General features: G+C 37.9%; 2 protein-coding genes across 3 annotated transcripts; one reads left to right on the top strand and one right to left on the bottom strand.

Moving 5' to 3' along the window:
• Window positions 1-4,261: 4,261 nt before the first annotated feature.
• LOC103710340 (NADH dehydrogenase [ubiquinone] 1 alpha subcomplex subunit 8-B-like) lies at window positions 4,262-10,018 on the bottom strand. Of its 2 annotated transcripts, none has more exons than XM_088702416.1 (3): window positions 9,865-10,018; window positions 9,586-9,796; window positions 4,262-4,678 (listed from the first exon to the last, which is right to left on the bottom strand). In XM_088702416.1, exons 2-3 carry the CDS (start codon window positions 9,771-9,773, stop codon window positions 4,543-4,545), a joined length of 324 nt encoding a protein of 107 aa, XP_088558542.1. In that variant the 5' UTR covers window positions 9,774-9,796; window positions 9,865-10,018; the 3' UTR covers window positions 4,262-4,542. The 2 variants fall into 2 exon arrangements, with proteins under 2 accessions (XP_088558542.1, XP_088558543.1); XM_088702417.1 differs by having other exon boundaries at window positions 9,586-9,786; window positions 9,865-10,005.
• Window positions 10,019-11,140: 1,122 nt separating this feature from the next.
• Window positions 11,141-22,749, top strand: LOC103710341 (LIMR family protein Os06g0128200-like). The gene is made up of 14 exons (XM_088702414.2): window positions 11,141-11,800; window positions 11,899-11,984; window positions 15,206-15,324; window positions 15,608-15,718; window positions 16,047-16,145; window positions 16,273-16,395; window positions 17,794-17,856; window positions 17,949-18,013; window positions 20,785-20,894; window positions 20,992-21,106; window positions 21,200-21,265; window positions 21,996-22,106; window positions 22,221-22,287; window positions 22,366-22,749. The coding sequence occupies exons 1-14, from the start codon at window positions 11,451-11,453 to the stop codon at window positions 22,411-22,413; spliced, it is 1,533 nt and encodes a 510-aa protein (XP_088558540.2). The 5' UTR covers window positions 11,141-11,450; the 3' UTR covers window positions 22,414-22,749.
• The last annotated feature ends 191 nt before the right edge of the window (window positions 22,750-22,940 follow it).

The raw sequence follows: 22,940 nt of genomic DNA, 5'->3' as shown, positions 1-22,940 counted from the left end.
GGAGATCCCGCTCCCAGTGGCTCTTCATGTGCCCTCCCAGCGCCCGCCCCGTCCGGAACCTCTTCGGACACAGCGAGCACTCGTGCACCCGGGAACGCGCCTTCGTCGTCGCTCGTCTCCTCCTCTTGATCCTCTCCCCGGTTCCGTCCCATCTGCTACCGTCGCCGTCCGCCGCTGCCTCCGCGCCGCCGAGACGACGGAGGTCGCGATCGGCGGCGGGGGGAGGGGAGGAGAGCGCGAGGAGGAAGCGAGCGATGTCGCGCTCTTGGGCCTCCGGCTGGTGGTGGGGGCTCTTCCTGCCCCGCTTCCCGGTGAGGGACCATGTGATGAACGGCGGAGATGGGGTCTCGGCTCGGGTCATTTGGAAGGGGGGAGGAGGTGAGAATAACAAGGGAGACTAAGAGGGAAGGGAGAAGCGACAGAGTACGCTTCGTTTGAACGTGAGAAAAGAGAAAGTGGGGAAGAAGAATAAGATGGATTATTTCATGTGATGCGATATGGAAGAGTGTCAAGACAAAGCCGAAGGAGAGAGATTTTTTTAATCTAACGAAGGAATCGGGACCGCTTCTCTTTGCTTCCACACGCTTCGCTTCGCCGGTGACGAGAACTGGTCTTGCGCGGAATTGGTGGAGGCTTTTGAACGGATGCGGTGATAGGATTCTTATCTCCACCGGCAGTGGTCTCACAAAGGCTTTTGCTCGTTTGCGGGGTTGTTTGTAACGGAGATGCCACTATTCACGAAGGTCGTACGGGCAGCGGCGGCAGCCCATCTTCCTCCCTTCGCTGCAGCGACTTCAGTCTGCGCCTCTGTTTCTTCTGCTTACTTTTGAGATTTACTAATATTTTGGAGACCGAAAATGGGACACGGCTATCTGAAGAAGAAGATAAATATGGTTTGCTTATCTGAGCCTGAGGCCCACAGTTCCAAGCTGGGTCTTTTTCTTGGGTTGGACCATTGAAGATAGGACGGTTGAGCACTGATCGAGGCTGAGGCCTAAAGTCGCCGTTCACGTACTCTTTATTTTCTTTTAGTTCCGCAGAATAGCTATATAAAATATTGTTTTTATTATTAAAAAAATAAAAAGAAGAAGAAGAAGAAGAGTACTACACATTCGGTATAAGCTATGGAGAATGCATAATTATATTTTTTGGATTTTTTGTCAGGTTAAGTGTTAGAGCCTGGTGGTGTTATTGCTGCTCGTAACGGATCTAGACTGGGACTTGCTCATTTGTTGATATTCCATAGAACGTTTACATGCCATATTTTCAAATTATAAAGCAAATAATTGATACGGTCCATCATGAAAGTTGTATCTCCCCACCAGGGGCGGCCCAATGCATTTGGAGGCCTAAGGCGAATTCACTAAATGAGGCCTTTTTAAAAAAATAATAATAAAGTTTTTTAATAAATATAAAATACTTTAAAAATTTATTTAGAAATAATTCGTCTAGCAATCTCCACTATTAATTCGTCTAGCAATCTCCACTAAACATGCATTGTCTGGTACAGAAGTAACAGAACAAAGATATAGACAAGCAATCTCCACTATTAAAGAAAAGGAATACTTGATATCTGCTCTCCTAAAATCAGATGAGCAAAGGACTACCATATTCTCATCAAGACTCCAGAGCCTGTCACTTGACCAAAGGCAGAGTCAAATGATGCTGCAAAGATTTCTCTTAGCACATATCAGGCCAAGATTGAGGAGCTGGAGCTTCAGATTCAGAAGTTTATTGCTAAAAGAATTGATCTTGAAATTAAATTGGAAGAAGCTGTGCAGGATTCAGGTGATAAATGACCCCCATATTTTTCAGACTAGCTTTGGCATTTCTTCAAACAGATTCTGAATCTGTTCCAGGGAGGAAAGATATCAAGGATGAGCATTAAATTTGTTATCGAGCTGGGCCCTGTGCCTGAGCATTAAATTTGTTACACAAGTCATGCTTGGGTTCTTTCTCATACCTCCTCTGTAGTCTGTTCCCATTACCCAAGTATCCCAACAAAGAGAACACCCTAGAGGGCCTAAAACCGTTCTCGGAAGGCAGAAACTCACCTCCGGGCTCCGGCGAGTAGGCGACGGTGGCGAGGATGGAAGGCTGGGTCGAGAAGGACTGAAGGAGAAGAGACACCGTCACGCCGGCGATGCCGCCTCCCTTATTCCCTCGTCACTCTCTTCGGCCGAGTGCCGACGGGGAGGACCGACGACGGCGAGAGCGACTGAGCGAGTGGCGAACGGCCGGAAATGGGCGAAGGACAGAACTCGGAAGTCGGAACTCGGAAGAACCGAAGATTGAAGAACTAAGGAGTAAGGACTCAGGAGGAAGTGAGGAACTAGGGAAGAAGGAAGAACCAAAGAAAAGTTTAGAAGGAGGACTCTCTCTGGTTTACTGGTTTTCTCTTATCTGGGATGGCCGGATGGGATTCTGCCATTTTGGACTGGTGAGTGGTGACTACGGCCGGCGGATGGAGAAGACGGGCTATGGAGGATCGTAGGGGTATAGGGCCCTCCATAGCCCCGTTGTCTGTTGCTTGTTGGCCATGCCTGGAGGCTGGAGGCTGGATCGTTCGTACTTCATAGGCAGCTAAGGCAGGGCAGCAGCCAGGTAGCCAGCTATGATTCCTAATATCCCATCATGGGCACTGGCCACTGGGTAGCTGGAGCTGATAGCCAAATTCATGGCGATCCCAGGATGGCGATGAGGGGCGATAAGGCTATCCCAGGCTAGAGAGTGGAGGGCCGGAGGCCTTCCTTTAGGCCGAGGCCTTAGGCGGCCGCCTCGGTCGCCTAAGGCTTGGGCCGCCCCTGCTCCCCACCACCCACAAAAAAAAAAAAAAAAAAATCAACCCCAAAAAAGATGAGTGCAGACTAAAATTTCAACAAAGTCGAGTTTTTTTTCTTTCTTTCTCTTCTTTTCTTCTTCTTCTTTTTTTTTTTGGATAGGGAAGAAGGGAGGAAAGAAAATAAACTTGATTATAAAAAAAAATAAATTTTTTTACATAAATATCCTCCTAAATATTAAATTTTATATGAATACTATTTCAAAATTGATATTTGCATACATATCTTAGTAAAACATTTGTTTAGTTGTTCTACCTTTTTTTCTATCCTTATTTTTGCATATGTACTCATGCCATCTAATACTGTTAAAAAATTAATGGTTCAAATTAAAATGACTAAAATACTCTTAATTAGTAGATGTGCAAAAAAAAAATATTTATAAGATGATTGCGATGGAAAACAAACAAGTAATTTCAAAATTCTATCTTATTTTTAATTAAAATAAATTTAGTTTTTATTAACGATGTCAGAAGAAAAGTTATATTAGGAGCATTTGTACAAAAATAGTGTTTTATGAAGGTAGAAAAATAAATATAAATTTTAAGAATGTACTTACGCAAATTTGAATTTTTAGAAAAATATTCATGCAAAAAATTCAAAAAAAATAATGAACATCTCATTCATCAAGCACGCATCTTAGAAATGAACGGTTATAATTAATGGCGTGCATGGGCAGACGGACAGTGCATGCAGTGTAGAGAATAATTTCTTCCACATCGGTGTGGTGCATCACCTGGCGCAAGAAGGCATGGGTGCAACTTATTGATTCATCCAAATTCTAGGCCATATTAGCAACGCAGTCTAGAACCTGGTTGCCCTCCCCAAGCAAAGTTATATAGGTCATCCATCATGACGCACGTTTCACAAAGGAAATAAGTCTACAAGGTTCATGGCAAACCTTTTCCCAGCTTAAAGTTTAAGTCTCAATTGAACCGAGGCTCCATCCTTAAATTGCTGATATCAAGTTTAACAGCCAATCGCATAAAACACAGCCCTCTAAATCTTTCCCAGTCCAAAATTGTCCTCTGCAGCCGATCCATTTTAATAGAAAATGGTTTGCATGATAGCAATCATGCAAACACAAGATATACGTGCTCATCATATATCACTGAGATATGCATTATTGTAGATTAAGCAGCTACTAACAATGGTACTGAAAATAAATTTTCACCAAAAATTAAGTTATAATAAATATTGAGCTCAACAATAATGAGACTCATTTTCCACAGGCTACATCAACTACTCTGACTAAGCTAATCCAAATCATGGCTTCCATGAATTCTAAGATTTTTATGCATGCTCGCACGAAACATGTCAGGTTGTATTGTATTTGATGGAGTCTACTGAACAAGTAAATACACAATCTTCCATTTATGCATCACATTCCCTAAAAAACAAAAACATGGAAGCACCATTGCAGAGGTCTTTAAAACAGATTTTATTTGGCATGATAACACCTTATACAGAAGAATCTGAAAGCAGATTAATTCCAACAGGACTATTGTTGCAAAGAAAGATCAAATACTGATGCCACGTAGAAACATGCGGCCATAAGCCTTAGCAAATTTCAATAACCTGAATTCAGTAAAAGAGTACTTCGATGGCGGTAGATGGTCTCATTAAAGAAAAACAGAACAGAGGAATTCATGAATTGTTGTTTTCCAAAGTTATCCCTCACAATCCAGGAGGCAACCTCCAGCAACTACTCAGAAATTGGGCATGCTTTCTCAAACTCTTCTTGTTCTTTGCGGCATAAGTCAAACTCATTGGTATAGTAATACATGCAGCCTGCATAACCATCCATCTCTTTGGGGCACCTCTGATGAAGCTCCTTCAGCCTGCAGGTCACGAGTTAAAAATTTGAGTATTTTTTAAAAATTATGATTAACTAAAATATTATGAATAAGAGTAATTTATAGGCTAGAGTCTCCCTAGCCTATTTAATGGTTAGCTCCCTTAGGCTCTCTATGTGCCTCTAACTGCTGGGTAACACCAAATATTCTCAATACAAATTGACTCGTCATCCCCCTTCCCCACCAAATACCCACCCACCAAGCCCAAGAGAGGAAAGATCTATCCATATTCATATATGCATTCTATCTGTTGCATTAAATCTATGCGCAAACTTCTAGAGCCTATTGTTTCCAGTTCTATGATTTGTTGTCTTTTCTTGGTGCTTTTACAGATCATTTATTTTTTCATTATACTGACTCTTCCCAGATTTAGGCTTTTTACCATCAAAACTCTCACTTTCATCTCTTCTTCCCACTGCCATTCACACCTACTGCTCCCTCTCATTCTCCTTGTCCCTTTTCCAATCCAAGACAAACCCATCAACCAGAAACCATCATTAGAACTAATGAAAATATTAAAGATTTACCAAGTACAAACTCTTGCTCTCTCCTTTATTAACATTGACAAAGTAAATAATCTACCACATGAGCTCCCACTCATATTGTCGAGAAACTCCAATTAAACCCAGAATTTCCCATACATTGCACTATAAGACATGTCAGCATTGTGTCTATGTAATATATATATATATATATATATATATATATATATATATATATATATATATATATATATATATATATATATATCAAGTAACCTAAAATATATGACCAGGCTCAGATTTATGAAACTCGCTGATTGCTTGCCTGAGCTTGGCCGAAAAAGCACAAGCATCATCTTTCTACTTTATAAAGATCCAATATTAGAGACAGAGTTTGAATAAATGGAACTCCAAGTACATATTTTGTATTGCATAGTAAATAAGGGCTGTCTTTTGAGGTCTGTTTGCATGTTCCTCGCAGTGGAAGAGATTTTTGCAGGCAATGAAAATCCCATTAATGTTTACCATGGATGATGGCCAGAGTGAAAACATAGAAATAAGTGCAGAAGATGTAAAAGGGCATGGTTAGTTATGAGACCTGTCAGAAAGAGGCCTTGGGCCTCAGTAAGTCAGATATGTGCTATAGTAACTCTGGCTTCAGTTTAGCTGAGACTAAGTTTAAGATCCAAATTTCTCCTGCACCAAGTTCAGCCACAACCACCCCATACCAAGCCTGGCCCAAAACCTTACCAGAGTGTAATCATAAAATAAATATTATTTGTATACATGAATATGTTTTTAAGTCAGTCAACCTTAATAAACATAATCTTGATTCCTTCTCAATTTAAGGGGCTGGTACTATGAGTGCATCTGCATATGAGATTTCAAAGTGGGTTTATGACACAAGGCAGGCTTAACATCAGATAAACAGGGTAGCTAAGACACAAACACACATGCACACAGACACACACAGACAAAAAAAAAATGAATAGAATGATGGGATTTTTAGGGTCCGATATGAAAACAGCCAAAACACTACATACCATGCTATGCTATGGAAAAAGAAATTCCAGTGCCACTAATTTTGTCATTCTTGTAGCTAAATTTATCCTTTCACTGGTATAAAGTGGAAGGCTCTGATCACGTACCAAAATTGTCAGGGTCCAAGAATCCAATATTATGTATGTATACCAATATCATGTCCGATCACTAAAAGCATCATGTACTCAGATGATGAAAGATGATAGCTACATGTCTGAGTTTTGATATTCAATTGCAGGGTCCAGGAATCTAATATTCCAACCACAAAGATCAGATCACTGTTTCAACACTTCTTTTTTTAAAGATGGATCTTAGCTCTTATGTAAATCGAGAGGTTGGAACATTGGATAACAAAATCTGTCAGTCTGATTGGATGATCTCAATACCCTGCTTTCTTAATAAAACTCCACTAAAAATTTCCCAACAGTAACTTACATCATTCAGAAATTTTACCCAATCATCATGAACATATTCATCTGATCAAGAATCTCATGACAGGACAGTAGGAAAATGCTCAGGAAGAATATTTAGGCATCAATGACTAACAAGAAAAAAATCAATCATCTAAAGAGGGATATGATACAAACTCTAACTTCTCTATTTTCTTAGAATTATTATATAATGATAGTAATTAATAAATAAATAAAAGAGAAGTCCAAGAAAGGTACATATGGAATTGATTGCTTGTAGCCTATCCACTAACCATTAATTTGATGCAACAGCTCCACGACTCACAATGGTTGTAGTTGATCCAATTTTCTTCTCAAAAAGAAGAGTTGTAATTGAGTTTATGCCAAAAGTGTAATATACCTTCTCTATTTTGTGATTTTCTAAAGAAATTTTGAGTGGGGATCTGGATTTATATTTTCGGAAGCACAAGGCTTCTCTGGTTATGGACTTGTGGGATCTTCTAGCAGTCTTGATGTTCTATTTTGTAGAGCAAAAAGAACATAATTTCCCTCCTTTAACTGGAAATATTGTAAAAAATTTCTGTTGCCTAAAAGTTGAACTGAAGGAGTCATCATTAAAGGTGTATTTTCATGTTGTTTCTCTTTCCATGTAAAATTATATGAGACCAAATTCTCTAAACAGCCAGAATATCTGTCCAGAAAGAAGGGATCTGGATTAATAATAGAACTATAAGTGAAGGAAATCAATATAATTAATTATAATTCATTGGTCTTCTCAACTGGAATTCCTGTTGGTGAAATGCCAAGAAACCACTGTTAGAGAAATTTTATCAAATGATTAAGCTAGAAATCAGTTAGATGACAATTTCTACTTGAAAACAAGATGATATGTTACTATATTCATTTGCTGCTTTAAAGATGTACATCCTAAATTCAGACATTAAAGAGCCAAAACCACGAGCTTTCAGGCTGTGTGACCTTTTGCAGCTTATCCACTCTTGACCAGCATTTAAATAGTTTTTTTCCTACAGTTGATAAAAGCTGAACATACTACATTAAAGTGTACATTATTTTAAGCAAGTAATATGTCAACCAGAAAGTGAAGTCATAAACTTGATAAGAATGTAGCAATGGAAAGATGTGCATTGAGTCTTGTGAAGTTTATAGGAGATTTTCATACAAGATGATTGTTACCAATTGCAAAAAAAAAAAAAAAAAAAAAGGGTCCCTGACAAAATAGTGGAGCAAAATATTTATCAATAGAGGTTAGATGTTCTCAATAATCATCTTAAAATCTTCTCCGTCCTTGGCATCAATGTAATATGCAGAGCTTCCACTTATTAACAGTTTTTATCAAGAAGATGCATAAAATGTTACAAATACAAGAGCAAAAACATAAGCAAAAGTAGACCCCAGGCTCAATAAAGAGATTAGAAGGCAAAAATTCACAAATGAATGACATTCATAAAAATTAAAGAAGGCAACAAGCATACCAGAGAAAGATGCTTTGAAGTATCAAATGATGCTCGTTAAGTTACATAGTTTAAAGTTCTAATCCTTCATTCTAGTATAACTAGATTGGCTAGGTCCCCGAAATTTCTCAGCACTAAACTTACTCATAATCATAACCACACCAAGAAAACCTGTTCCAAATGCTTGCAGCGACCTTTAAAAATCTTTCCTCTAAGCTCATTCACATTATGAAATAAATCCCTTTCACACTTGCTTTTTACAGATCCTTCCTCACATTTCCAACTCATTCTCTTTTTTTTTAATAAATTTCTGTGCTCCCTCCTTGCAGGACCCTTTGCCTCATGATTGAATAATGTCCTTTCCAAGCATCTAGGTCTTCACTATCTATACTCAAAGCATCTCAATCAGATATCTGTTAACCTAATTGGTGCAACCCCTACATTTTCTCTAATCTATGGCACTCGTTTATAAATTTATTCTTCATAGTTTACCCATTTTTTAGCACACTTTTCTCATCCTTGCAATTCTCACTTTATGTGAATAAAAACTTTTACTCCCATGTTCACATAAATAAGATATTTCAACAATAGAATTATATTGCATTGATTTTCCCTTTTGCATCATGTTAGATACAGCTTAATTTATCATTAATGAGAAATAGAATTAAGGCATCAACAATGACTAACCAAGTATATCTCTATCATTAATTTTGATTTGGTACTTCTTATATGTTCCACCTATGCATTGTTCAAGCGATTGCCGAAGTTGTATCAGTACCTTCCATGATTCAAATATTTTGATCGCTGCTTTCCAGTTGAACTACATCTGATCAGTGAGGAGGTGGATACTATCATCTGAGTCATCAAGCTTTTCTAGTGAAGCTGTAGAAGGAAATAGGTTCATTGGTGAAGCATGAAGCAGATAAAATAGAAGCACCAATAGACGTCCTCACCTCTTTACTCTTGCATTCCTCCAAAGTTATAAGAACAGATAGAGAAAAAGGTTATTGCTTTCCAATCTATATTTTGTCCAAGTGAGAACAATTTTATAACGCACCACTCATCATAAATTCATGATACACAGTAACTGAACCGATTTATCACATCTTCTTACCGACTTCACCAAGGATCTATGGACAGAGAAACACAACTTCAACATCTAATGTGTTAAAAATCCATTGCCCAGTTGAAAAGCTGTCAAACTTATCATAGTAGCAAGGCTTGCAGCAGTTGCAAACAAATTCTAACAATTTTCCAGGACATCAAAATCCTAGCTTTTTTTTAACCGCAAGGTTACCATCCTCCAAAGGAGCAAGACAGCAAATTAACGATGAAATTCAGAATGCACATTGCATAGCAATCCATCCGAACGAATTAAAAGAAGAGGAAAGAAAAGAATTAACTCGATCATAAATCAATAGATGGATTCGTCGAGAGAAAAAAAGTAACATGGATAGAGACTTGTTCGGAGTGTCGAGAATCCTTACAAATTTAGGACGCAACGAGTGACCGCCCGGCCCTTATCGAGGCATTTCTCCGGGTTTGGGTCCTTCTTCTTGCAGTTGATGAAGGCCACGTTCTCCGCCCGGCACCGCACGGCGATGTGCTTCGACGCCGCCATCAGGACCGCCGACGTCGGGATCGGCTCCCCCGTCGCCTCGACGGCGTCCGACATCCCCGCTCTCCCTCTTCCGAACCCTGAGAGATTGCAGCGAGGGTTACATCGAAGAAGGCCAGAGAGTTAGGGTTAGGGCTTTGGGTTTTACCTTTCCTCGAGCTTTCAGGAGCCGATGATCCAAAGCTTTGGGGAAGATGGAACTGGACTTCGAAAGAAGCTTCCGTTTCGCCCTATGGGATGTGGGGAGAACGGAAGGCGCCTTTGTCAAAGTGGGCGTGCGTGAGACGGACTGAAGTAATGGGCCTCCAAGACCCAGATAGCTGCTGTGAATGGGCTGGTCTGGAAGAGAGAATGGTCCATTGCATACCGAATGCGCTTTGTTTAAAAAATAATGGCCACTGTGGCCTTCTCTTCACCCCCTAATTCAAATGAAATCCTACATCTACATCACGCCCTGTTTGTAGGTCATGTTAAGTAATTTCCTTTTCCTGCACTTTACATGTAGCATAACATGTGCATCTCCCTATATTCATTTGCATGTCTTAATGTTCATATGGGACCTACGTTAAGTTGAAAGTGTGCTTGCTTCTTTTTCTTTTTTTTTTTCTTTTTCTTTTCTTTTCTTTTTGCGTGTGCATGTGTGGGGGGTGGGTGCTGCTAGGTAGGGGTGGTGGATTAAGGGCGGCAATTGGGTCGAATCGAGCTAGATGGGGGTTAGATAAAAATTCAATCTGAACCCGATCAATTTATTAAATAAGTTAAAATTTTGAATAGGAATCTAATCTATTTATTAAATAGATAATCCAGTTCGACCCACGTAACCCATTTATTGAACAGGTCAAATCATGTTAAATGGGTCAATTAGATTTTTAACGGATTACATAAATTTAAACAGATTAAATAGGTTAAACGGATCAAGTTAAGTAAATCAAAAACAAGATAAGCGAATTTTAAATAAGTTAAATAAGTCAGATTATGATCCTACTCAATTATTAAATGGGTCATAGATTTAAGTCTGGACCCAACCTATTTAACAAACACAATTCAGATGAGTTGACCTATTTATGATCCAAATCTTTTTATGTCAAATTCAAATCTATTTAAAACAGATTGTTCGCTCTTCAAATTGTTGAATCGAGCCATAAATTGCCACCCCCATAGTGGATGCATAGAAATAGGTTTGAAACTTGTTTATCGTATCTAAAAATGGTTGGAATCTATTAATCAAGCTATATAAAGAGGTTAGAATTAAAACATGGAGATTTTAGCTTGATACAGCACACATAAATTCTAATCAGTCTTTAAATACGTTATATTTCAAAAATTCTGAAAAAAAACCAGTCACTATGTTCATACTATGCGACCAAAACATAGCCTATGGGCCTTTCCTGGCCAAATTTGGGCCGGTCCTGGGCTTTTCCCCCGTGTTTGTCCCATACCATCTCTAATCGAACCCAGCCGGTTGCCAGCTTAGCCCTTCCATGCTCTTATCGGCAACAACAGCGACGACTCCCTCCTCTTCTCTTCTGGATCCAAGAAACCCGAATAAAGAAGACATCTAAGGTAGGAGAACCCCAAGTCGGTTCAAGATCCCCCCGCATTCCCTTTGGATTTCCCGTGCTCCTTGAATCCAAAAGGGAAGAGTGGAGAAATTGAAAACAGAAGGAGAGAGACAGAGATCGATTCGATCAGAGCCGGATCCAGATCCGGCAAAAGCAGAGAAGAGGGGAGACGATGGGGGATTTCAATTTGGCGCTGGTGATCGTGGCGGTGGTGGTGTCCGTTGTGGTCCTCCTGGCGAGCATCTACTTGTTGGTGAATTACCAGCACCCGGACGATGTGAACCAGGCCTACTTCCCGAAGCTAGTGGTGGTCCTCGGACTCTCCGTCGCTGCCATCTCTATATTGATGCTTCCGGCCGACGTCGCCAACCGGCAGGCGTGCCGGCATGCCATTTACAATGGCGCCTGTAACCTCACCCTCCCTATGAAGACCCTCTGGTTCGCCGTCTACATCGCCGACGCCGTCCTCGTCTTCTTCGTCATCCCCTTCGCCATGTTCTACTACGAGGGCGACCAAGACAAGTCGATCCCCTCCCAAATCGTTCTTTTTTATGATATTTATTTTAGGTTCTAGGGTTTGCTTTACTATGGTGCTAAAGTGATGGGTGGTTATTGCGCAGGAGTGTGGCAAAGAGGTTGAAGAGTGCTTTGTTGTGGGTTGTGACCTCCGCCATTGTTTGTGGGCTTGTTCTTGGCATTCTCTATGGTTAGACTCTTTTCTTATTTTCTTCAGTTCTCTTTCTATGATTGTTATTGCTTCTGCCTTTTATTTCGTTTCTTGTTCAGAATTATAGCTCTGAGAATAGAATAGTATTTTAAGGTGATCAAAGATTGCCATACTAGATGTTCGTGGGAAACTGGAGGTGGGGTTTCAGTTAGTGGATTTTGCGCTGCAATTCCTAGGGTTCTTCCTATGCAAAGGAAAAGAGAATATAAAGGAAATTTTGAATTTCTGAAAGGAAAAAGAAAGAGAAACGAGATGCAAGAGATGTTGATGACTGAAGTACTTAGAACACATGTATTGATAAAAAAAAACACACGCATCTGATTTCTTGTATGGATATTCATTGATTTACTATTAATTTGTTCACTTAAGTAGCACTTAGGATTTCCTCCAACGAAAGCTGACAATACAGGAAGCTGCAATCATTTGTCTGCAATTCCAGTAGTAGGACCTGCTGCTTTCTTTTCAAGAAAATAAAATAGTATTCGCTTAAAATATGTTTAACGATCCAAAATATTTTTCAACCCTTCAGGAAAAATAGAGAGGAGAAAAACAAAAGATGTGCTTTACTGTCATTCAATAAATGAAGGCCATGTTGGCTGGTTGAATCATTTATTGGTGTTCGTAGAGATATCATCTGTTGCTATTTGCTTGCAGAAAAACTTTAGGCTTAAGCAGATTCAATCATCTGCTTATAAATACAACACTAGGAATATAAAGATCTGAGAAAGGGTTTTAAGGACAAGATTATAGCATCTATCACACTCTCTTATCAATTATTATCTTTTTGGTTGGTTAAAAAAATACCAATCTTATTATCAAGTTATCAATTTTAGAACTACAAGATGATAGCTTCCCTAACTCCAAATCCAAAAGTTCAACATACAAGGCTGTGGTTTGCGCGCTACACATCTGAATATTAAATGCAGTTATTCCTTGATGCAAATTAACCTATTACTAACAATTCCATACAATTTAACTACAGAACAGCATTGAAGTGCACCCCCAGATCAACCATCCTTCTTCAGTCTAATCTCACAGCTGCCTCTTGCTTTATGCTAAATACCTTCTGAAGATTATTGACACTTATAACTACCCTATGCCTCCCATCCTCTTGTATCTTAAAACTGTAATATTTCCTCTCTTTAAATTGCTAAATTACTTAGTTTGTAAAGTTTGGCTTTTCATATCTTTCACCAACTTCGTTAAATTGTGCTCTTCCTCCGACTTTACTAGTTCATTTCTCTGTGGGATCCATTTGCATCTATGATATTTTATAAATCACTTCTTTCAAGATTCTTGTGTGCATAAGAGTATAGTCAATGTTATTCTTCTACTAATCAATAAGAAATATAACTACAAGGGGCAAATGTTCCTTTACTTTGTTGATCATTATTACCAATCAATGCATCTTAAGTCCAAACAATTCTGATGCAGTGATGATAACAATCTTACAACCTGCTGTGGTGCCACAATTACATTTTTTCTGGTTTCACTTTCAATTAAAAAAGGAAAACCATAGAATCTACTATTATGAATATTTTATCTCAGGTCAACATAAACCAAACTATTCGACAAAAGGTAACTTTATAATGCATTGAGTATACCTTATTTGCATAGTAGGATATATCACAGGAAAATATTTATCTGCATGCTGTAAATACCTTGAGTCCTAAAAGAAGGTTTTCCGAATCACGTTATGTTTTTGAGCTACTCAAAACATCTTGTCAAAACCATTGGAGATGATAGCTTCTTGCTTTGTGAAAAGCCCAACAAAAACCAAGAAAGGGAATACGCAGAATACTTAAGAGATGCCATCTTAAGTTAATATTATTATGATATTCGTTTGTCTTTTCAGTTGCTAATGTGGTATGACAATATTTATAAAATACAGTATTCCATATTTAATTTAGCGTTTTTTTGCCTAAGTCTCCTCAAAAAATGGGAAATTAAAGGAAAACAAGAACACCGCTAAAGGTATTGTTGGACACGATTAACATTCCAATTAATTATGAAGCTTTCTGAAAAAAATTTCCTTGAGTATCTTTGTATAAACTGGCAGTGTTGCATATCTTTCAGTATTGATGCTTATTTTAACCAGTTCTAGCATGATACTACATGTTACGATGTTTTGCTAAGCCCTGGCTTATGTGGACACGATATCCACTTATATATTGCCTTTACTTGTCAATAGTTGAAGCTCAAAACCATGTCAGACCACTAACTATGCTAGAATTTTCTGGATTCTCTCTCCTAGTAACTGATCCCTGTGCCAGATCACTTTCCAGATTCAAAAATGCTATACAGGAAGTTGACATGTTGTATAGGTGTGAATCTCTATATACATTATGATCTGCCGTACTGGTCCGTACCGGTTTGATCTGGAACCGGTACCGGATTAGCGTGGAATCCGGTACCGGTAGTTTATTGTTGGAGAACCGGTATGGGACCGGTTCGGACGGGTACGGACCGGTATGCGACTAGTGCGGACCGGTCCGGGCTGCCACCAGTACATCGACCGGTACCGGTACGGCGGATCTTGATTAACCCACTCAGTGTACTAGCACAACAAAAAAGACCATGATAATGACATAAAGAATGGCATAATTATCCAACTTGTGCCATGAGGACAGTTATATTGAAGGTATATTTAAGCATGTCATGGCTTAAAGGTTTAAGTTCTTGCACTGATTAGACTAATTTCTTATTTCCTTGCGGTAATTTTTCAGATTCTTTTTTTTATATTATGTTGTTTGGTTATCAGTTTTGGTGCTTCAAAATATTGGGTTTTAAGATTTTGCTATTCTAGATCCTATTGCTAGTCAATGATCATATATACTATATCCTGAAATTCTTTTACAGGCACCCCAGTATCCTCTAAAAATGCCTGAATCTATAACCAATAACCAAAGGTTTTTTTTTTCACATGATCGGAACTTTTTACGATAATCCATTAATTGCTTAATACATAATTATTATCTAAAAAATATGAATATCAATGTATGATATTTTTATTTATTGGTTCTGTTGTTGAAAATGCAAGGTATATTGGTATGTCAGAAAGGAGGAGAAGCAGTCTATCAATCATATTTTCTAAAATGTTTTAGTTCTTCCATTTTGAATCTGAAACAGTTTGTTTGTAAATCTGCTTTTGTGCTGCTACTATGCAACTTTGCTGACAGACGTTTTGTTGGTGGTATCAGCTTTGGTAGGTAAAGTGGACTTCACAGTTAGGCACCTCAGTTCCTCTGTAACAAGCTTCCCAAGTTCTTGGACAGCATTATCAAGCAGTCAACCTTGTATAAGTCCATTGATTCGGCAGGTTTCACTCATCATTTATGCACATTTTTCTACCATGTACTTTAATTGCTTTCTTTGGGTCTTGAAACTATGTTGGACTGCATTAGTTTTATAATTTCATCTCGGAAGTTTCTTTTGGGGTTTTGAATTTTTAAATTTAAAGAATATAAAATATATACTTTTTAATATAGTAGTTTTCTACCAAATCCGTTTTTTAATTGTGAAATCCGTGATAGTTTATATTGATACAGGAAATCTTTAATATTTCCTTTATATAATCTTTGGTTGTTGCTCCATGTCTCCAGTGTGCTGCATATACAGCAAATGCTTCTTCAGAAAAGACTTGGACAATGCGCACCAGCTTTCCAGAATATGTGGTTGCTCTTACAACGATTGTTGGATCAGTGTTATTCTCTGTACGTTCCATATTTTGATATTAAACCATTATAGTAGACATTCTTTTTCTTTCTATTTTTCCCCTTTATCCCTTTTGAAGTGAAGCTGGAACACAAGATGGTGATATATTCTTTGAAGTGCATGTAATCGTTACTGGTCTAATAGCATGTATTTTGTAAAACAGAGTAATCTGATGCTTGCTTTGCCAGATGCATTTAGATGTAAAGTTGATAGATGTTTTTAGAATGCATTTCTTTTGTTTATAGCAATATGAGATCAGTCTAACTTCTAAACCTTTCACCGAGTAATCTACATTATTCACTAAGCATCCTTGCTATTCCATGCTAGATTTTTGGAGGTGTCGGGATTGCTTGCCTTCCACTGGGACTTATATTTGCATTTATACGGCGCCCCAAGGCTGTCATTACTCGCTCACAATACATAAAGGTGTATCTTGTGTTTCAAACCGTATTAGTGTAGAAAGCCAACCACTATCCTCATTCATATTTGAACATTCACTCATTGTTACTTACATGGCTGTTGTTTTTTCAATATTTGCATTGTGGTCCTGTAGGAAGCAACTGAATTGGGAAAGAAAGCTAGAGAATTGAAGAAAGCAGCAGAAGCCCTTCATCAAGAAGAGCGAAGTGGTAACAAGGGGAGAAAATGGCGTAAAAATGTAAAAGCTGTTGAAAAGGTACCCCTAATCTTAAAGTGATTGATTTGTCGCATGCAGCTGTCTGGATATTGTTATGTTCCCCAAGTTGGTAGACAAATTCGGCAAGCTGATCTGCTTCAATTTAGGAGAAAGCCGTGTCAGCATGGTCATGTGGCCTAAAATTCAGTCCCTTGCTTTTCTTCTTCATAAATGGTTATTATGGTTGATATCTGAAGCCCCTTCATTTAGGTTACATGTTCTTGACTAAGATAAAACAATGAAACCAATTCTGTACTGATATATTTTGGAAATCATTATCTTCCTTTTGTTGCTTAAATTTTTTTATTTCTCAACAGAATATACTGAAACCTAATCTCACTTATGAATACCGCTGGTCACCTGCCCACTTTCTTTCCTCCCAATTTTATCTGGAAATTACAGAAACATGTTAGTTGCATAGGCACACTTGGAAGTAAGATGAAAGTGATCTTCTATTTCAGTTAAATCCATCTGTTAATTTTAGTTGATATATAGTTTTCTATTCAGATTTTTAATCTGTTCTATGAATCATTCATGTTTTATTTTGTGGTCCTACTAGCCATAAGAACAAGCTTAAATGGTTGGTTGGGCTTAGCTTTGACCGCATGGACCATATTAGGCTTAGATGTTAGTTACCTTCTTTTGGTCGAGCACTGTCCCCTCCCTCTGGCTTGACTCAGTTCTGTGACATCCTTTTGATATGTGGCTGTTAACCTTTTGTATAAATTGTTCTAGCAGAACCATAATCCTAGATAAGTTTTTAGAAGACAACCTTTTGGTTTGTTCCCCCTTTTCTGAGAACTATAATCATTAACAGCATGCTTTAAATATGCTACTTGGTGTTTAAGCATTCTTCTTCACCATTCATCCCTATTTTCCTACTAGTTTTTGATTTCCTATCACAATATCTATCCAAGTTATCTTAGGTGTTCCATCCTTTTTTGACCTTTTAAAACAAGTCTCGATTCCCTTTTCCTTATCGGGGATTCTAGTCTTTCCTGTCCATTCATAGTGTTAGTCTGTTCTCCAACATCTCACTCTATATGCACCTCTGACTCTTCCTAACTAGGTTTTTTTCCACTTTTTATTGGTTTCTGTTATGGTAGGTTGATAAGAAAAATAAAGAAGTAAAGTACTTTTATATTAATCGTAAGGCAGAAGCTCCCACACATGAGATGTCTTCGTCATTTGACTTCACACAAGAAAGTCAGCTTTTATTAAACATTTCTATTCTCAATGTTTCATACTTTGGGTTTCTGGAGTAGTGGTTATGGTTTTCTTTATGAATTGGATCCATAAATAATCTTCATGCTATAAAGGTTAGTTCTCTTGTTATTTGAATTTTGTTTATGGCAATATTCTCTAAGAAAGTTCTATTTTTAATTATCAAATCATTAGGAGTTGCTTCTCTTGGAAGATGATATGAAAGCTTTGGAGGAGATGTATCCTCAAGGAGAAAAGGTGAGGAAATATCATAAAATATCTGGTAAGCATCTTCCTTACTTTCTTTTTTTTTCTAAATTTAAATATTTGTGCTCTTCATTCTTGTACAGGCAGAGACTGCTTGGGCTCTAACTGTCCTCGGCTACTTGGGAAAACTTATATTGGGGGCTGTTGGGTAAGCACTTTATCAAAATATGTCAATTAAATATTTGGATATTCCCAGTTATGCTAAGTTGTGTCTTTTCAGTATGCTTGATTTATGAATTTGACAGTTCTAGTATAAGTTGCTTGTTGTAAACTGTGCAGAAGAGTATGGAGGATTTGCATTTCTTGATTATTTGACTATTGTCTAATTATTTTTGTGAGAGCTTGGCATAAATTGGACTAGCTTAACGCTTTGTAGTGGATTTAGCATTCATTTTCATTTTTTCCAATCATATTGTAGTGACATCATGCAGTGATATTATTGCCATGATGCCCATCTGTTAGTAATTCTCGATATTTTGTGGAGTTATTGCTCCCTATCAAGTCAAATATAGAAGAAATTGATGATTTTTTTGAACCATGAGCTATAATAAAACCAATTACATTAGAATGTTCACCCACTGAAAGGGAGCTCCACTAATTTTCTTGGAAATTCATACTTGTAGCATTTGCTGCTTTAAATCCCGTCCCCTTCTCATTACCAATCAGCAACACTGTTGCCCCCATTTTATGCGAAAAATATTAAATAAAATAATCCTGATACGTCATAAACAGGTTCTAATTGTTCTCTAAAACAACTCTCCTTAAAAAATGAACACATCAGGAAGCCATACAATAATCAGACTATTTCATAATAAAAATGTTACATCAATCAACCAACTGAATGCTATAACTCTTTAATGTGAGGCCGTCACAGTAGAAAAAGATTGCTTTCAATAAAAAAATGTGGATCAGAAGAGTGACATACATCAACATAGTGTATGTCTGAAATCAGCAGATGATTCATGTGGTGTTTGAGTCACGCTCCAAACTGATCCAAACAATAATGATGGCGAGGGTTAAAAGTGATGAAAATAAATGCTAATGATTTTGTTGATCTAGTCATACTATCTAAATATCTGGTACCATTACAAGCAAAGTCACATGAAAATCCTTTCTGTTCTTTGAAGTCAAAAAGGAGAGTTACATGTGACTTTTCTTTCTCTTCTATGGCTGATTGCAGAAGCTCATAGAGTCTTTTGTTCACACATCTGAGCTATGCTTACAGATAGGGATCCTTCGTTTCCGCTATAACAGGAACATAAAAGCCTTAGTGGGAGGACAAATGGAGGAAGGTACTAAAGAAAACAAATTTCCAAAACAAGGACTACGACAACATTTTTGTGGTTTATTTAAGAAAAGATAGTGAACATCTGGAATAACCTTGGAGGTAGGGATAGAGATTGCCTGGTAGTACAGGTGCTAGTTTCCAGCACTATTTGGGGTCCAAATTCTTTTTGAACTCCAAAAACCTAGGATTTGAAATGTGAATTTGTATGGATATAATGATCAAAAAGAAATGTGAATTTCTATGCATATAATTAATGAATAATTATCAAAGACAACATGCTACATCTTCCCATGGTACTAAATTCAAGAGGAATCACATTAATCCATCTGGTCTCTGTCAATGGGAATGCCAAAATACGCCCTAGTATGAGAAACATATATTACTGATGCAATTAATCTATATATGCATCACTTTGAACCCTCACTTTAGGCTTTTGATGACGTGACTACATCTCTAACATTACTTAAATATGTCATTATTTTTTTTGACTATGTTTCAGTAATCTATCGGGTTATAAGTGGTAAAAGAATATGTTATTTGTTATCTGGCTGTAAGTATGGGTACATGTAGGCATGTTTTTACACTACCACGTTTAAACCTCAACCATATAGAGTGGACGCCTGACACATAGTTGAGTCCTAGCTGCATCCTCGTTATCCCTGAATTTGTATTTGATGTTTTATATGCTGCTCAAATTGATTTTTAAACCAAAACTTCCTTTCGCAATCCTATCTTAATCTTCATCTTTTTGTAAGCATCTTCTGTCAGTACTATTCTGTAATAATTAACATTCTCCAGTTGCCTATCAAAAGTCAATTCACTTATGATTAGGACCTTTAGAAGGGCTAAAAAGAAGGAAAAATGATTGAGATGAAGTGAAGTAAGCATAAGCTTACATAGGTAGCAAAAATGGTGCATTTGGATAACTTCCTGTTCCTCAAGCTGCCTGTCCATTCTAGATTGGTTTAACACTTAAATCTTATCTAACTTTTCATAAATAGTAGCTGAAAATTGATCTCTGGTGTCATTATATGGCCAATGGAAACTCCCTTAGTAGGGAGTCAGCATGCTCGACCTGACCCTACCCACCCAGCTTGCCAACCCTAATGGCAAGAAGGGTTCATTAGGTTGCTTTTGACAATTAAACAGGATAAGGCTTGTTGGTTACAATTTAAAGCAATTATATCTTGGATGATAACTTCTAGGCGAGGCCATAGCCTATAAGTGAGGCTTATTACTGGGCTTCGGATTTTGATCTTATAGTGACATATTATCTACTTATATTGAAGAATAGTATTACCAGCCAAAAAGGTTTCGCGACATATTGCTTTTACTACCATCAAATAGCCAAGGTTAATGATTCAAATTGTTTGAAGTGGTTCACTCCCAATATTTTGCTATTTCATTTTCCATGATTAATAGCATTGCATGCATCCTGATAAACAGCCATCGGTGGTTAATATTGCTTTCCTTTTGGTACTCATTTTAACTTCTATTGATACCTGTCAAGGGTACATAAATGATCCTCCTACCTTTGATATTGTTTTATTGTACAAATTTTGGAGCCCTACATTTTTTTTGTCCTGTCATAGTGAGTTGCATGCAATCTATTCTCTGCACTTGTATTTCAGGCTGATTGTTTCAGTGGCTTGGGTTGCACACATCATCATATATCTATTGATCGACCCTCCTCTTTCCCCTTTCCTAAATGAAGTCTTCATCAAATTGGATGATGTCTGGGGTATGTTTTGCCAAGCATTCTGTTTTCTGTATAGATTTTTTTCTTTTTGATAATCATTGATCTAACATTTTTTTTTTTTTTGTTGAATCTGAACCAGGTCTTCTAGGTACTGTAGCATTTGCATTTTTCTGCTTCTACCTTCTGCTTGCAGTGATTGCAGGGGCAATGATGCTTGGTCTGAGATTAGTCTTTATTACTATTCACCCAATGAAGTAATTAACTTAAGTTCACAAACTTTCCATTTGTATTCACTATGTTTAGAATGACTTTTTTCCCCTGTTGCCTGACTATCTACTTTGTTTCAGGTGGGGAGGAACTCTAATGAACTCTTTTCTTTTTAATGTGGCACTCATCCTACTTTGCTCCATCAGGTCTGTATATGAAGTCCTTTTCTGAAACTGATATAATGACCTTTTGAGTGCCATACCAGCTTAATTGGAGAAGACCTGTTGAGAACTTAAAATGGCACTAGCTGCTTTAGTTAATACACTTTCAGTTATTATTTTTCCAAGTAAAATCTCCTGATTTTTGATGATACTCTGATGGCATGTCAGCAATAAAATTTAAACATTACGATTGTTTTGGATTTCTTGAAGTGTAGACTGGGTCACTTCGTGGTGCTTTCCTTTGACAGCGCATATGATGAAATTGTTATCAGATCCTGTGTCACTGCTTGAGGGACAAACAGTTCTAGCTAAAGTCTTGATGTCTGACATTACTTCCATTCATAGTTGATTTTCCCTCTTCTTTTACTAACCATGACACGTAGATCCAGTCACGTGTACAAAATCTTATGTGGATGGCATTTTATCGTTAAAACCCAGGATCTTTTTTCTTTGACAATCAGCTTGTCCTCAATTTGAGAAGGTTCGAATAGAGGCATAACCATTAATCTGGAAGAGCTTTCTGCTTCATTTGCCACATGTCCAGCCTGCTATAATATCCATCTTTCCTTTTGTCAAGTACTGTACTTGGCCTCATAGGCACCAAGCCTTCAATTTCCCTAGATTATGATGGCATTTTTTATCTCCTTGTGGAAATTGGTTCTTCCCTTATTATGATGTGTGTGTGGATGATAACGTTCTATGATCTTTCTTGCAGTGTGATTCAGTTCTGTGCTACAGCCTTTGGTTACTATGCGCAAGCAACAGCTGCTCAGGAGATATTTGGCCACACTTTGCAGTCTCTTCGTGGAATCAAGTATCTGTACAAGTAAGTCAGAAACTATCCTTACAGTTGATGAGTCATCTTTAGAAGTACATAGTTTTACCTGTTCTGAACATAGTACTTTGTTAATTGGACCTGCATTGAAATCATATTTTACAGGTATAACGTATTTCAATATGCATTTGTCAGTCTGGCAGTGATCACTCTTTTCTACTATGCAGCATTTGTAAGTTCTATTCACGGATTCAGTTCATTAGATATATTGAAGTTGCCACTGACTTCATTGCGACTCCATTTCTTTCAGGGATGGAAAAAGAGAAAAACAAAGGGCAGGTTCCAGCTTTCCAGTTGATCGGGTACTACCGCTGGCCAGATTTCCCAGGGATTGCCAAGCAGCTTGTCTATTTTAGAGTGATGGAAGTTTTGTCGGTTGTACTTATAGGTCTCTACAGATGCGAGGAGAATGGATTGCTTCGTGTAAAATATCCGTGATGACTCTTGAAGATTATGAACAAGGTGATAGGCCCACCTTGGCGCTGTTGGAGTGGAAAATTGTCATGTTTTCTTCATCGTGTTGTTTACACTTACCCTCTCCTTTTCATACATTTTGATGTATTATTTTGTAGTTGGCTGACCCAGTTCTGTATTTGAATCTAATGAGAGCAAAGTTTGATCATTTTATGTGCAATCAGTGGTCACATTCGTTGAGTTATAAGTAAATCGTCTTGACTTCCGGTGGATTTGTGTCTGAGGGAGAACTGATGATTGGCGTGGATTGATGTAGTAATATTCCGTACTTTGCACGGCCCCGAACCAACTTGAGCTAAAATTTGATAAATTTGACCTGATCCAAGTGGGGATAAGACGGTTGAACTCCAA

The sequence above is a fragment of the Phoenix dactylifera genome, chromosome 8 (genome assembly GCF_051530095.1).
Source record: "Phoenix dactylifera cultivar Ajwa chromosome 8, Ajwa_hap1_PhDact_Kaust_v1.1, whole genome shotgun sequence".
Lineage (NCBI taxonomy): Eukaryota > Viridiplantae > Streptophyta > Magnoliopsida > Arecales > Arecaceae > Phoenix > Phoenix dactylifera.
The sequence above is the reverse complement of the archived record's forward strand: the minus strand, read 5'-3'. Positions and strand labels throughout refer to the sequence as shown.